Source organism: Stenella coeruleoalba, assembly GCF_951394435.1.
Source record: "Stenella coeruleoalba genome assembly, chromosome: 10".
In the NCBI taxonomy this organism is placed as follows: Eukaryota; Metazoa; Chordata; class Mammalia; order Artiodactyla; family Delphinidae; genus Stenella; species Stenella coeruleoalba.
The window spans coordinates 5,673,296-5,687,733 of NC_137156.1; the positions used below are offsets into that span (position 1 = coordinate 5,673,296).

At 44.8% G+C, this 14,438-nt stretch overlaps 1 protein-coding gene across 1 annotated transcript in view; it reads right to left on the reverse strand.

Moving 5' to 3' along the window:
* Nucleotides 1-4,996: 4,996 nt before the first annotated feature.
* Nucleotides 4,997-14,438, reverse strand: part of BLOC1S5 (biogenesis of lysosomal organelles complex 1 subunit 5) — a gene marked incomplete at its 5' end in the record, with an annotated part of 77,615 nt that continues 68,173 nt past the window's right edge. Inside the window, one exon of the mRNA XM_079935491.1 lies at nt 4,997-5,706. Within this exon, the coding sequence (XP_079791617.1) occupies nt 5,536-5,706 (171 nt within the window). The 3' untranslated portion in view covers nt 4,997-5,535. The remainder of the gene's footprint in view (nt 5,707-14,438) is intronic.

The following is a 14,438-nucleotide window of genomic DNA, read 5'->3' on the forward strand; positions in this document are numbered from 1 at the left end:
AAATTTCTAATTAGCATCACATCAATTTAAAATAAGACATGTCAGGGACTTCCCTGGTGGCTCAGTGGTTAAGAATCCACCTGCCAATGCAGGGGCCATGGGTTCAGTCCCTGGTCCGGGAAGATTCCCACATGCCGCGGAGCAACTAAGCCTGTGCGCCACAACTACTGAGCCTGCGCTCTAGAGCCCGCGAGCCACAACTACTGAAGCCCACGCGCCTAGAGCCCGTGCTCCGCAACATGAGAAGCCACTGCAATGAGACGCCCGCGCACCACAACGAAGAGTAGACCCCGCTCGCCGCAACTAGAGAAAGCACCCGCACAGCAATGAAGACCCAATGCAGCCAGAAATAAATAAATGAAATAAATTTATAAAGTAAAATAAGACATGTCAGTGTCAGTGCAAGTTATTGGTAATATCTGATTACTCACTTAATAAAACTTAGATGAAAATTTTGTGTACTTCATAGGTTGAAATTCTACTGGTCAGTTAAAATATAAACGTATATTTGCTATGCAAGAGTAAAATGGTATAATTAATGATGTCCATGAAAACCATTGATTTATGTACAAAAAAGAACAAAATGACGCTCAAATAGTTAAATACATAGAGAACAAAGCTGGCAATCGAAACAGTTGTGGAAGAGAGTGGACTAGGTAGATATTGGGAAAACATTAATTTTCTTTTAGCCAACCCATTTCATAAAATTTTCAAGAAGAATATAATGGAGATTAGATCATCAGCCTATTTTCTTAATAAAAGTTAGTATTTATAATTAAAAAATATATATCAATATGTTTGTTTTAAATTTCATTTTGGCCAAAGAGAAAATCCTATCTGGCAATTCTTCACATCTTACGAAGATGAATTAAAAACAGAATGTCCATTTTCACCCCATCAGGTTTTCACAAGGAGGAAAAACACTTAAATCATGTACAATATCACCCATGGTAAATCCTATTCGAACCAGATAAAATAAAGAATATAAGAAATGAAGAAAAGAGGAAAGCGTTAGAGCAAAATGTTGGACCCGCAAATCTCTGCCTTTTCTTTGGCCTCTCTTGAAAGTACGTGTCCATTTCATACTGCAAATATGCATCACAGTGACTCAGGAGAAAACCAGTGGCTGACAGGGCTGAGAAGTGATGGTGCTTCCACTATAATGTCAGTATTAACATTTGTCAACAGAGAAATGTATAATAATAAAGTTGTACTAAATAGCAAATGCTGGAGAGGGTGTGGAGAAAAGGGAACCCTCCTACACAGTTGGTGGGAATGTAAATTGGTACAGCCACTATGGAGAACAGTACTGAGGTTCCTCAGAAAACTGAAAACAGACTTGCCATGTGATGCAGTAATCTCACTCCTGGGCATATACCTGGACAAAACTACAATTCAAAAAGATACATGCACCCCTATGTTCATAGCAGCACTATTCACAATAGCCAAGACAGGGAAGCAACCTAAATGTCCGTCGACAGATGAATGGATAAAGAAGATGTGGTACATATATACAATGGAATATTACTCAGCCTTGAAAAAGAATGAAATGATGCCATTTGCAGCAACATGGATGGACCTAGAGATTATCATACTAAGTGAAGTATGTAGTATGTAGTAAGTAGTATGAAGTATGTAGTAAGTAGTATGAAGTATCATACTAAGTGAAGTAAGTCAGAGAAAGACAAATATCATATGATATCCCGTATATGTGGAATCTAAGATATGAAACAAATGAACTTACCTATGAAACAGAAACAGACTCACAGACACAGATAACAGACTTGTGGTTGCCAAGAGGGAGAGGGTGTTGGGGGAGGGGTGGAGTGGGAGTTTGGGGTTAGAAGATGCAAACTATTACATATAGAACTGATGGGCCTACTGTAGCGCACAGGGAACAAGGGCCTACTGTAGAGCACAGGGAACTATATTCCATATACTGGGATAAACCATAATGGAAAAGAACATGAAGAAGAATATATATATATGTATGTATGTATAACTGAGTCACTTTGCTGTACAGCAGAAATTAACACAACATTGTAAATCAACTATACTTCAATAAAATAAATTTAAAAAAATAAAGTTGCACTAAGTAAAAACATGAAGATAAAAAATACAATTCAGGGCTTCTTATTTCTCCCGATGTATCACTTGCTCACTCTCTCTCCTCTGTCTTCTCGCCAATGTGGCAGCTAGGCAGGCCACTGCTGGTCTGTTAGAAACGTCCTGGGGCGGAACCCTGGACCCGCTCAGTGCTCGTCACCAGGGCCAGTGCTTTCCTGCCTGCTCTTCCTCCTCTTCTGGATCACTGGAGTGGGACGATGGGAAACTTGCTCGGTTCTACCCATTCTCAATTACCCAGGAGATGATGCGCAACCCAGACCCAGCTCGGCCTACTGCCATTCCACCCTGCAGGGCAAAGTCCCAGATGAAATTAAACTTGACTTTCCTTTGTTTCACTTTGCTGTTGCACCCTGTTCTTATATTTCCGTTGGAGTCTCTTCAGAAAAGAGGGCTGACTGAACCACAGCCCGATTTGGAGATTTCTGGGTTTCCCAGCCAAATAAAATATTAAAACAATCTTAAAAACCATCTCCCTGATTTTTTTTTCACTTTCTAAAAATAATCAGAAAATTCACTAAAATTATAAGAGGAGTCTATACAACTGCATGCTTACAGATTCAACAAACTCATTGAGATGGAAAACATTTCTGGAAAAAAATGTTACCAAAACTGATGAAATTCTGAATAGGCCAAATATCAAGAAAGAAATGTAGACAGTCATCAAAGAGTCCTCCCAATAGGCTCTATATTTCTACTGGTGAATCTTATCCAATTCACAAAGAAAAAAAATCCTGTAGTATAAAGGCTGCTCCCAAATATGGAAGATAGAAAGCTATTTATTCATGTCCAGAAAGCAAAGGTAACACTCATGTTAAAGTTATTATTATTGAAAAATAGTAAAAATAAAACAGACTGATCTATTGTTAATGGAATTAACTCCAAGTTCCATGAAGTGCAGTCCTGAGTATTAGTTTAAGTAGTGAGTTCTTTCCCAGATGGTTGTGTTCACCCATATAAATGCTGGTGGCTTTAAGGTACAAAAGAAGGTATCGCGGTCTTTAGAAGAAGGGCAGCAGCCAGCTAAAGGTGAGTATAAGTAGTAAGGACCCAACTCTGGGGTTCTAGAGGGTCACGATCTCTCATCAAGCAGAGGCTTTGACCACTAAATCACTTTCTCCAGGGAGAAGTTACAATCCTAAAACAGTTTTAATCTCACTATCAGAGTCTGTATTTCAGAATGTCATATTTAGAGCAGTTCTAAGACATACGATATTGCCATCCTTTGCAGACCCCTCACGTAAACGAGAAAGTAACTCACCCAAGAGAGAAAGAATATCCTCTCAGATGGAAGACAAGGAAAAATTAGGGCACATTAAAATGGAATGCAAACGGGAGTCCCCAGAAAACGAAACCTAACATTCAGACGTCAGACGTCTATGCTCTAGGAAGGGAAGCGGGCACTGCAGACTGTTTTGAGCAATGCGGACGCAGTGGGGGGCTGCCCGGGAACCTGGGGCACCAGGAGCCCCGCAGAGGTACCACGGGGCCAGGTTCTCAGGCGAACTGTCAGAGCAAAGCAGAAACAGCCCCAAGACCAAGAATCAAGACATCAAATGAACCAGGAACACAAAAGTGAGAAGTCATGAAGTGTCTCACTCCAGGCTGCAGTGGAGTCTGGCCTATGGGATACCATCCCTCTCCTGTTCCCACTCTCGGCCCGCTCCCACCCCAAACATGCTGTCCTACTGAGGAGGAAGGGCAGGGGCTGGGCGGGAAGGCCTGGAGTTTACTTCTATAGCCTGGAACACTGAGACAGATTAATAAAGCTAAATATTTTAGACAGTGAAACAAATACATACCTTCAGTTAAAGTGCCTATGCGTGGTATTGCACTAGTCATTCTGCAAATATTTCAGGGTCTTCTAGGTATTCATTCATTTAGAGACAAGACAGAGTTGCTGTCCACAAGTGGAAGATACAGAAAAATAATGAACAGACAACCCAGCCATAAAATGGATGAAGTTCTGGGCTTCCCTGGTGGCGCAGTGTTTGAGAGTCCGCCTGCCGATGCAGGGGATGTGGGTTCGTGCCCCGGTCCGGGAAGATCCCACATGCCGTGGAGCGGCTGGGCCCGTGAGCCACGGCCGCTGAGCCTGCGCATCCGGAGCCTGTGCTCCACAATGGGAGAGGCCACAGCAGTGGGAGGCCTGCGTACCGCAAAAAAAAAAACAAAACAAAAAACGATGAAGTTCTGCCATTTGCAATAACATGGATGGACTTGGAGGGCATGATGCTCACTGAAATGTCAGACAGAGGACAAATACTATAGGATGTCACTTACATGTGGAATCTAAATATCAAAACAAACTGGTGAATGTAACAGAAAGGAAACACACTCACAGATATAGAGAACAAACTAGTGGTTACAAGTCCTCAATTCACAAAAATTAATTTAAGACAGTTCTTTGACCTAAGTGCACAAGTTAAAAATACAAAACGTGTAAAAGAAAACACAGAAGTTTTGCATGTGTCCTAATATGGTCAAATCCTTGGACCTTTATCTAGGGAATTGACTTCAAACACACTTTGAGCGTTTGCTCAAAACTATTTAGATGAACACTCAAAATGGGAAAAATTGGGGCTTCCCTGGTGGCGCAGCGGTTGAGAGCCCGCCTGCCGATGCAGGGCACACGGGTTCGTGCCCCGGTCCGGGAGGATCCCACATGCCGCGGAGCGGCTGGGCCCGTGAGCCTGTGGCTGGCCGCTGAGCCTGCGCGTCCGGAGCCTGTGCTCCGCGACGGGAGAGGCCACAGCGGTGAGAGGCCCGCGTACCGCAAAAAAAAAAAAAAAGGTTAGGTTTTGATGAATGAAACCTATGAGTGTTTATCGGATACTGACAAAGACCACAGAGGTGGCTGGAGGATACCGCAGTCGGCGTGAGGGTGGATTGATTCCTGGCTCTACCGGCCTGTGAAGCTTGGATGAGTTAGGTAATCTTCCTAAGCCTTCTCTTCATCTACCTGGTAAGTTTTTGAGGGTTAAGGTACATGAGAGAATCCATGTAAAGCTTTTAGAACAGTGGCCGTTATCAAATAATACTCAGTGTAAACACAAAATGCTATTATTAGTGTCACAGGACCTTCGGATGAGTGTTCTGTCTGTTTTCCACATAGCCGCCTTTCCCAGGCTGTATAGACACAGAAATACGTGTGAATTACCAATAACACCAAGAATATATATTCCCATTCACACACATTCACACACATTCCACATGTTTTTAGGAACATAAGTGGTTGTTTTTATAGAGAGTAGAGCCATAAAAGCAAATTTAAAAGGTTGGGGTAGCATGTGGTAGATACCATCCCAGGTTTCATCAGGGGAAAAGGTCACGATGGGAGGAGAGAGCACACTGAAGGAAGGGGTTTAGGATGCGACAGTGTGAGAGACACAGAGACAACTTACAAAGAATTCAGGAGGAGGAAAAGCAAGTTGCTGAGGGGACCTGAAGAAACTTCATGTGAAAATTATTCCCTGGGAATTCCCTGGTGGTGCAGGTGGTAGGATTCGGCGCTTTCACTGCCGAGGGTTGGGGTTCGATCCTTGGTCGGGGAACTAAGATCCCACAAGCCTCGCGGGGTGGCTAAGAAACAAAAAGAAAGAAAGAAAATTATTTCCTTAAATCCATGTGTTTGTTTAACCCAGAGATAAGATAGAAGGGTGTTTTCAACCCAAAAGAAAAATTGGACCTTTTCTGTACGTCCCTTCCCTTCTCCCCAGATGCAGAGCTATTTCCAGTGGGCAGAGAGAAATTTCAGTTCAATAAGAGAAAACGGTCTAACAGTGAGGGCCATCCAGTACTGGGACAGAGCTTCAGGAGCTAATGAACCCCAGAGGCCTCTGCATTCTCAGAGGCTTAAGGCGCTGTTGACAGAGAGGTCTTGGGAATTGCTGGCTTGTTTGTTTCTACCTGGAGCACCGCTACCACTTATGCTCTTGAATGTAATGCGGTCTTCTGGGCAGCTTTAAATTTAATTACCCGTGAGCAGGCTTTTCCTGATATTTAATGAAGTCTTTACAAAATCGGCTCTAGTATAGCTAGGTGGATACCAGTGTTCTGGTTTGGAGTCAATTCCTCTGCTGACTTTCTCTCTCTGTGGATTCACACAGGGCACGGCCATCAATTCAGCAGTAGCTAGAAGGGGAAACACTCCACTTTATCCCTAGGAAACATCAGTGAGAAAGCTCTTTCACTTATTTATTTATTTTTCTGTTTTTAGACTTTTACTTATTTATTCCTAACGTTTTTATTGGAGTATAATTCTTTACAATGGTGTGTTACTTTCCACTTTATAACAAAGTGAGTCAGTTATACATATACATATGTTCCCATATCTCTTCCCTCTTGCGTCTCCCTCCCTCCCACCCTCCCTATCCCACCCCTCTAGGTGGACGCAAACCACGGAGCTGATCTCCCTGTGCTATGCAGCTGCTTCCCACTAGCTATTTATTTTACATTTGGTAGTATATATTAGTCCATGCCACTATCTCACTTCGTCCCAGCTTACCCCTTCCCCTTCCCATGTCCTCAAGTCCATTCTCTACGTCTGCATCTTTATTCCTGTCCTGCACTTAGGTTCTTCAGAACCATCTTTTTTTTTTAGATTCCATATATATGGGTTAGCATACGGTATTTGTTTTTCTCTTTCTGGCTTACTTCACTCTGTATGACAGACTCTAGGTCCATCCACCTCACTACAAATAACTCAATTTCATTTCTTTTTATGGCTGAGTAATATTCCATTGTATATATGTGCCACATCTTCTTTATCCATTCATCTGTCGATGGACACTTGGGTTGCTTCCATGTCCTGGCTATTGTACATAGAGCTGCAATGAACATTGTGGTACATGACGTTTTTTGAATTATGGTTTTCTCGGGGTATATGCCCAGTAGTGGGATTGCTGGGTCGTATGGTAGTTCTATGAGAAAAGCTCTTTTAATTTCTGTTTCCTTCTACTTCTATTGCTCAGAGATCAGAATGAGATGGAGAAAAAGCGAGAGATCCTTACCAGGCCATGCAGAGGGACGTGGGTGCATAGTGGGCATGGACTGGGTAGAAGGAAAAGAATAGGGAGGCAGAATGAATTTCCAGACCTTCTGGGTACAAGTATAGATAAAAAGGTATTTTATAATCTATTACATTAATTTGGATGAAATACAGCATTGTCCTGATGAATCAGAGCAGACGACTGGAAACTGACATACCTGTTATTTCAAGTGAGTTATGATTAAGAACTACAACAAAAGTGTATCTTTGAGCTGGATATTACATTGACTTGAGACTTCAAACAGAGCTCCTTATAAAACATTCTGAGAAAGTTGCCTTTGGTGTTGAAAGTTCCCATATTTGGTTTCAGGCCAAAAGTGACTTTTTCCCCCCTGCATGATTTAATAATAAGGCATTCAGTCATCCGGGGGCTGCCTGCCTGTGGAAAAGCACCACGGGCCTTGCAGGGCGCTCCCCACCCCCAAACATTCTTCACATTTCACTGTCACTGCCCTGCCAGTTCCTATTAATCCCAAGAGGGGTGCTCCCTACCAAGACCCCTGAATGCAGAAGACCTCAAGGAGGGCCCTGAGGCTGACTGCGGCCTTGTGTGGAAATAGAGACTCACCACCCTAGATAAACAGAAGGAAGGTTTATTTATGGAGAGAGGGAGGGGGGCCACGGAATCTGAAGGAGCAGAAGCGGAGAGGTTCATTCCTGAGCCCTCACTTTAGTAGGGAGCCAGTATGGGCCCCTGGAGGCTCTCTTAGGGACAGTAAGGAAGGGGACGCAGGAGGACACAGCAACCAGATTGTGTGGCCTTATCACACTGAGCCTCCAGGAAAGAATGCTGGGCTCCCTCAAAGCACAGAGCTTCCCTCATGGGAACCAGGAGCCAATCAAGCTGAACAAAGTTGGGCCCAATTTCTCTAACTTCAGAGTTACGGGCAAGTGGTCCTTTGTGGTCCTGAAACAGGTCTATTCGCCTCCAAATCCCATGTTCTCAACTACCACACTTCCCTGGCTTCTGCGCAGTGTAATCCTAGAATCCTCCCTGAGCACCCAACCACCCGTCCCCCCAGCACTCTCTATCATGTTAGCCTAGTTTAATACTGTTTTCATAGCACTTAGCACATCTTGAAATTCTCTTGTATATCCGTCTACTTACCTCCCCTACCACCAGACTGGGATCTCCCAGAGGGAAGGGGCTGTGCTTTCTTAAATGCTGCTCTATCCTGATGCTAGAACAGTGCCTGGCCTAGAGGAAGTGCTCAAGAGATCGGGGACGAGTGAATCAGTGAACGATCAAGTGAATGAATGGATGCACTAAAGAAGTGGGGTAGGAAATTTTGATTGGTGGGATGTATAAAATAGAATACCAAGGAAAAGGAAAGGAAAATTGAGATTAGTCTGTTTGCAACCTACAATCACCTACTGCTTGCCAGCTCTCCCTGCCACTCCCAAGCCACCCAGCCCCACCTCAGGGTTCAGTCCCCAAACCTGCCTTGAGAGATACCTAGTGGCAGTGTGGTCAAGGGCACAGGGAGGAGGTTCCCTTGGAACATGACTGATGACCTTTGATTCTGAAGGGCTGAGGATGACTGTGATCCGGCTATAATCTAGCCCCGAAATTCTCAACCAGAGGGGACCTCCCGGCACCTCTGGGGCAAAAGACAAAGTGAGGAAGTGTGTGGAGTTTAACATGGTCTGGGTTCTCATGACTTGTTCATTTTTGGATCTTTTAACACATTATCAGGGAGCCTATGTTCAAAAAAAGCTGTAAAGTGACCTAAACAATGGGATCGGACAAGACTTAACAGAAAATCTTAATAACCAGAGAGAGTTGAGGATGAACCCGAAACTTGGAGTTTCAACGCACAGGACAGTGGTTTCTATAAACCATGATGGGGGATTTAGGACAAGCTAATCCAGGGGATGAAGCTAAGCATAATTTGGAATTTGCTGAGCTGCAGATGGCAGGAAGACATCCTGAGGAGCCTGCAGTGGAATGTAAGTAAGCCAGTGAGAAGGACAGAGCTAGAGACACAAGCTAGAACTTTATACAGAATCTGGACCATGCCCCGTGGTACCAGAATATATACATATGGTCTTTGTCCCTAGTTCCTGGCCCAGAGATCCAAAAATCCTTGAAATTTCCAGAGTGACAGAAGTGTCTTTGTTATGCTAATGAGATGACTCAAGGGGGGGTCCCTAGAGAGCTTCAGGTTGCGGAAGGACCAATCACTTGATCAGAGGGTTGGAACTGAGAACCAGCTCAACCTCCAGGAAGGGGGACTGGAGATGGAGTTCAATCATGTGGCCAATGATTTAATCAATCGCACCTACTTAAGAAGACCACCCCCTAAACCCTGGGGCTTCCTGGTTGGTGAACACCCTGATGTGCAGGGAGGGGGCCCACCCAGATTCCACGTGGAGAGGCACAAAGGCTCTGTGTCTAAGACCCTCCCAGACCTGGCCCTGGGTGTCTCTTCCATTTGTATCCCTTATAATAAAACTGTAATCATAAGTACAGTGCTTTCCTGAGTTCTGTGACTTATTCTAGGGGAACCCTTTACATTTATTGCCAGTCTGTCAGAATCGCAGGTGCCTGAGACTTGGGGTTGGTGTCAGAAGAGAGGGCAGGCTTGAGAGACTGAGCCCTTAACCCTGTGGAGTGTGACATTCACTCCAGGTAGCTGGTGTCAGACTGTGTTGCAGGACGCCCGCTTGGCGTGCAAACAGAGCATGTCCGAGTTGCCGCATGTATTACACAACGGTTGTGAAGGTGTCCAGGGATTTTTAGAAGCCTAGCTCCAAATGGAAACGTTACTGAATTTTATATTTTCTCTCTCACCATTCTGAGCCATTAACTGACAATAATTAAGAAATACTAAATGTCGCAATGGGTGATGATTTTGCATACATTTTATCCAAGAAATACAGAGTTAAGACGATCACCCTCATATGGGACACTCCGCTGAGGACAATCAGGAAATCAGAAAGGAAAAAACTTAATCTTCCAACTTTAATATGTAAAATGACAGACTCTGAGGAAATATAGGAAAATTTATCTCTGCTTAATTCTGGGCCTCTTTATTCCATTAATGTTAGGATGCCACTGATTTTTTTTTTTTTTTTTTTTTTTTGCTGTACGCGGGCCTCTCACTGTTGTGGCCTCTCCCGTTGCGGAGCACAGGCTCCGGACGCGCAGGCTCAGCGGCCATGGCTCACGGGCCCAGCCGCTCCGCGGCACGTGGGATCCTCCCAGACCGGGGCACGAACCCGTGTACCCTGCATCGGCAGGCGGACTCTCAACCACTGCGCCACCAGGGAAGCCCCCCCCCCCCGATTTTTAAGATGATGAGTTTATAACAGATTTTGGGGGAGATGGGGAAGGAAAGTAACACCGTCACATTAAATACAGAGATCCACTGTAAGATGCTATTCATTTCAGAAATGTAATATGTAAGAAAACAATCAAGTGCATCTCAGATTTGAGAAAATATGGCAATATAGTAGTAATTAAGATTGTCTTTGCTTCCCTTTAACTTTCAGATGATTTGCCTTAAAGGTGTTCAGTGTCATCACTTTTCCCTTATCTATTTTCTGTTCTAAAATATTACTGTCTCAAAACATAATTGTTTATTAGAAAAAACTGTCTAGATGGGGGATGATGTGGCTGAGATAAAACAAGGGCCTATTTCACTCCATTACAAGCATTCTGAAAATCAAAGAAAAATTAACTTATCACATTAACTGAATTTTGGAAAATAATTCTTCACCAATTACCCGTTAGTACCTTCTGTACTGACAGAAACCAGCTTTGTCTCATATACACACATAAACTGCAGGCCTTCCATGGAGGGAGCAGGTATCATTTCCCCACTAGGTCCTATTTTTCTATATGGAGAAGATGACTCAGAAGACAGCCCTAGGGCTTCTGGATTGCTACCTCCTTTCCCACCTGCCCTCCAGGTGGCCGGCCCAAGGGAGGTAGAGCCATAAGATTCAGAATTCTCTTTTTAGGGCTCTGTGCACTGAAATCCCCTCCTAACAAGGCAGTCAGTGCTATACCTTCTGACCTTGACATTTCTGAGTTATCTATATGAAGTTAGTGAAATGCCCAGTGCAAGAAATGGGCTGCTATTGATATCAGATAGCTAACCACAATCTTAAACAGACCAACAGGCTAATGACAAAAATGCTTCAACCAAGATGTGTGGTCCTGGACGCAAGAGAAGGGGATATGGGGATATATGTATACACATGGCTGATTCACTCTATTATACGGCAGAAACTAACACAACATTGTAAAGCAATTATACTCCAATAAAGATGTTAAAAAAATAAATTTTAAAAAAATTACCTAAAAAAAAAAAAAGATGCGTGGTCCTTACCCAAACCGAAGCAATCTGTAGCTAAACCTTATCTTCACCTGCCAAAATCTTACTGAAAATATTTTGCAGAGGAGCCAGGAAACATGGCTTTCATTGAGGTAAGACTCCTACTCTGAGATCCCTCTCTTCAGGGGATTTAAATGACCAACGTACAAAAACAAACCCATCCACATATTAAGAAGAAAGGAGTGCTGTGAAATCCAGAGGGATATTTTTAGGTGACCTAGCACAACCCCTGGAGATGATGCTGATTAGTTTACAGTAACTGACAGAACAAGAGTGGGCGTTAGGTGAGGGGAAAGAGTATACCGTATTTACAGACAGTGTCATTAAGTTACTCACCATTGACAAGGGAGCTTTCACGTTGGAATCTTGAATCACTCTGTAAACATCAATTATGTATCAAGACTCCTATAACGCAGCTCTGACATCTGCTTTTGAGTCCTTGTTGAAGAACAAGCTCTGTGACTTTGAAAGAGAACTCAAATGCCTTGCTCTCCACTGCCCTCTCTCAAATGAATAAAGCTTATTGGCACTCTCACGCTACACAGGACTTGTAGTTTAAGTGATTTACAGTACAGTGTTGAACTTATTACTAAAACAATCATTCCTTTATTGCTGTTTTAATTATCACTCTAAAAAGCTCTGGGAGACAAGGAAGGAAATTTTCATCAGAAATTGACAACAGAAACTGGCAAGGGTGGTGCCACTTGGTGCATCTAACCTCTGAAGCTGAAACAGCCTGCAGAGCAACGTGTACCATCCCGACATTTAACAACAAGGGAGGTGAGTCTAGTTTCAGATGCCCTTCCGGCAGCTCAGGATAAGCAGGTCCAGCCTCCTAGAAACCCTCAACTACATCTCTAGGTAATCAAAGCCACCCCTTGAGAATGAAGGATGTGTCAGACACGGAGAGGGTGATTTGTAAGACAATCAAACACTCATCTCATCACACCATCATGTAGTTTTTAACCAAAGCAACTGAAAATGAACAGATTCTCTCTTTCAGATGAGTTGCTTGCATTAATAGTTTTTTTGTTGGTGGTGGTTTTTTAAAAAAATCACATCTCTGGAAATTCCTCCCTGCAGCATAAACCATTAAGGATCCTTTACAGGACTCAGGAATGAACTCAATCCTTCTGGCTGACTTAGGAACACTGGCACGTGTTGACGGCCGGGTCCCGGCACCAGGAAACCATGTGCTAACTGGCTGCTCTATCCCTCTTTCCTCTTCAGCGTCTGCCAGGTGGAGCCCCGACTTCCAGGGCGATTCTGGCTCTTGGTCGCATCCTGCCTGTTATCTCTGTCTGGCAAACAACTACTCCGTGCTTCCAGAACAGGCACCGGTGATAAGTTATTCTCAGCCCGCTCTGCCAGAAGTTTTTTTGGCCGACAGGCTGAGGAAGACCATTGTTGTTGCTGGCTGTTATCTCTTGCCGGCTCTGCTTGGCAGATGTGCGACTCCGTCTCTCTGGTGTGGAAACAGGGAGCTCGACTCTGGATGAGTCAATACACTAATAAACAAGGGGCACGGAGGAAATAGCAACCAGTCTTGAAAACAGAAAAAGAAACACGTGGAGGTTTACTGGATGCCGAGATGTTTGTCCTCCACAGCGTGCCTCTGCTTTATCTCGCTTCACAGCCTTCCTATCGGAGAAATGGGGAAGTTCATCGTGTATCAAGTGCGAATTGGCTGTAATGTTTGTGCGTTACTTACATAGCACGGAAAGTATTTTTTGGTGCTGGGGAGTGCTGTTTTCTTCCATGGCGAATTTATATCTTCGTCATTCATCTCCCCTTTGGTCGGACCCCATATTCTAGGAAGTCCTCAGTCTATCAAGACGTTTACTGTCTCCTGGACTGATCCCCCTGAAATCAGCGAAACCATCCTGACTGTGGCCTCGGAAGTGCCTGTGGTGAGATAAAAACGGCACGCAGGAACCCTTGCTCTGGGGAAGGCTCTGTCTCTGAGGCAGAAGCACAGGGCAGAGTGGGTGCACGTCGCGTGTCCCTACAAACACGGCACGATGCTGGATTCCATCGCTGGCCACAGGGACCAAGCACCTCTTGGCCTCTGCACGTGTCACACGGGGGCCAAACACCAGGCTTCAGAGACTCAGCAGGAACCCCGTGGGCCCGCGGGAGATGAGCGTTCAACCTTGAAGGTGTGGCGTGTCACAAGTGGAACTCGTGAGGACATGCAGGGGGACGAAGCCTGCTCTAGTCCCAGGACCACCTTCCTCTCAGAGGTCTAGGATGGACAAGAGTGGTGTCACACAGGATTGGGATCACAGGAGAGATGGGACTTCCTTGAGGGACTCAGGGACACCTCATGTCACCCTGTAGCGGTACCGTCATATGAGGGTGACCAAATCTCTCAGTTTCCTCCAGAAAATCCTGGGTTGACCCTGGCATATGTATTCATAATACCATTTTTCTCACTCCAAAGTGTCTTTATTTGTATGGTGAGCCCTCCCGTCAGTCCACACCCTATCGGGGCTCAAGATAAGCTCTCCTAATGCCACAGCTGCAATATTAGGGCCACTCACCACCTGGGCTTTTATTTAATGTCGTTTCAACAAACATTTGTTCAGCACCACGGGGTACACCAGCGGCACACCAGCCGCTGTGCCAGGCGGAGGGATAAGGACATGAATGTGAGACAGATGCAGGGTAGATGACCACCCTGTGTGAAATGCACAGCCGAGGGACGCACAAAATAGGACCTGGGCGCTGCTGAGGCGTCAGCTTAGGGAAGAGCTGCCCGCCCACTTGGAGAATCAGCTGGGGCACATGCCGGCCCACAGGTGGGGTGGCGGTGGTGGCGTGAGTGGTGGGACCAGAGAGAAAACCATAAATCCGTGGGGCACACGTGTTTCTTGCTGTGCCCCGGGAGCCTCATCAGCACTGGAGGGCAGAGCGTAAAC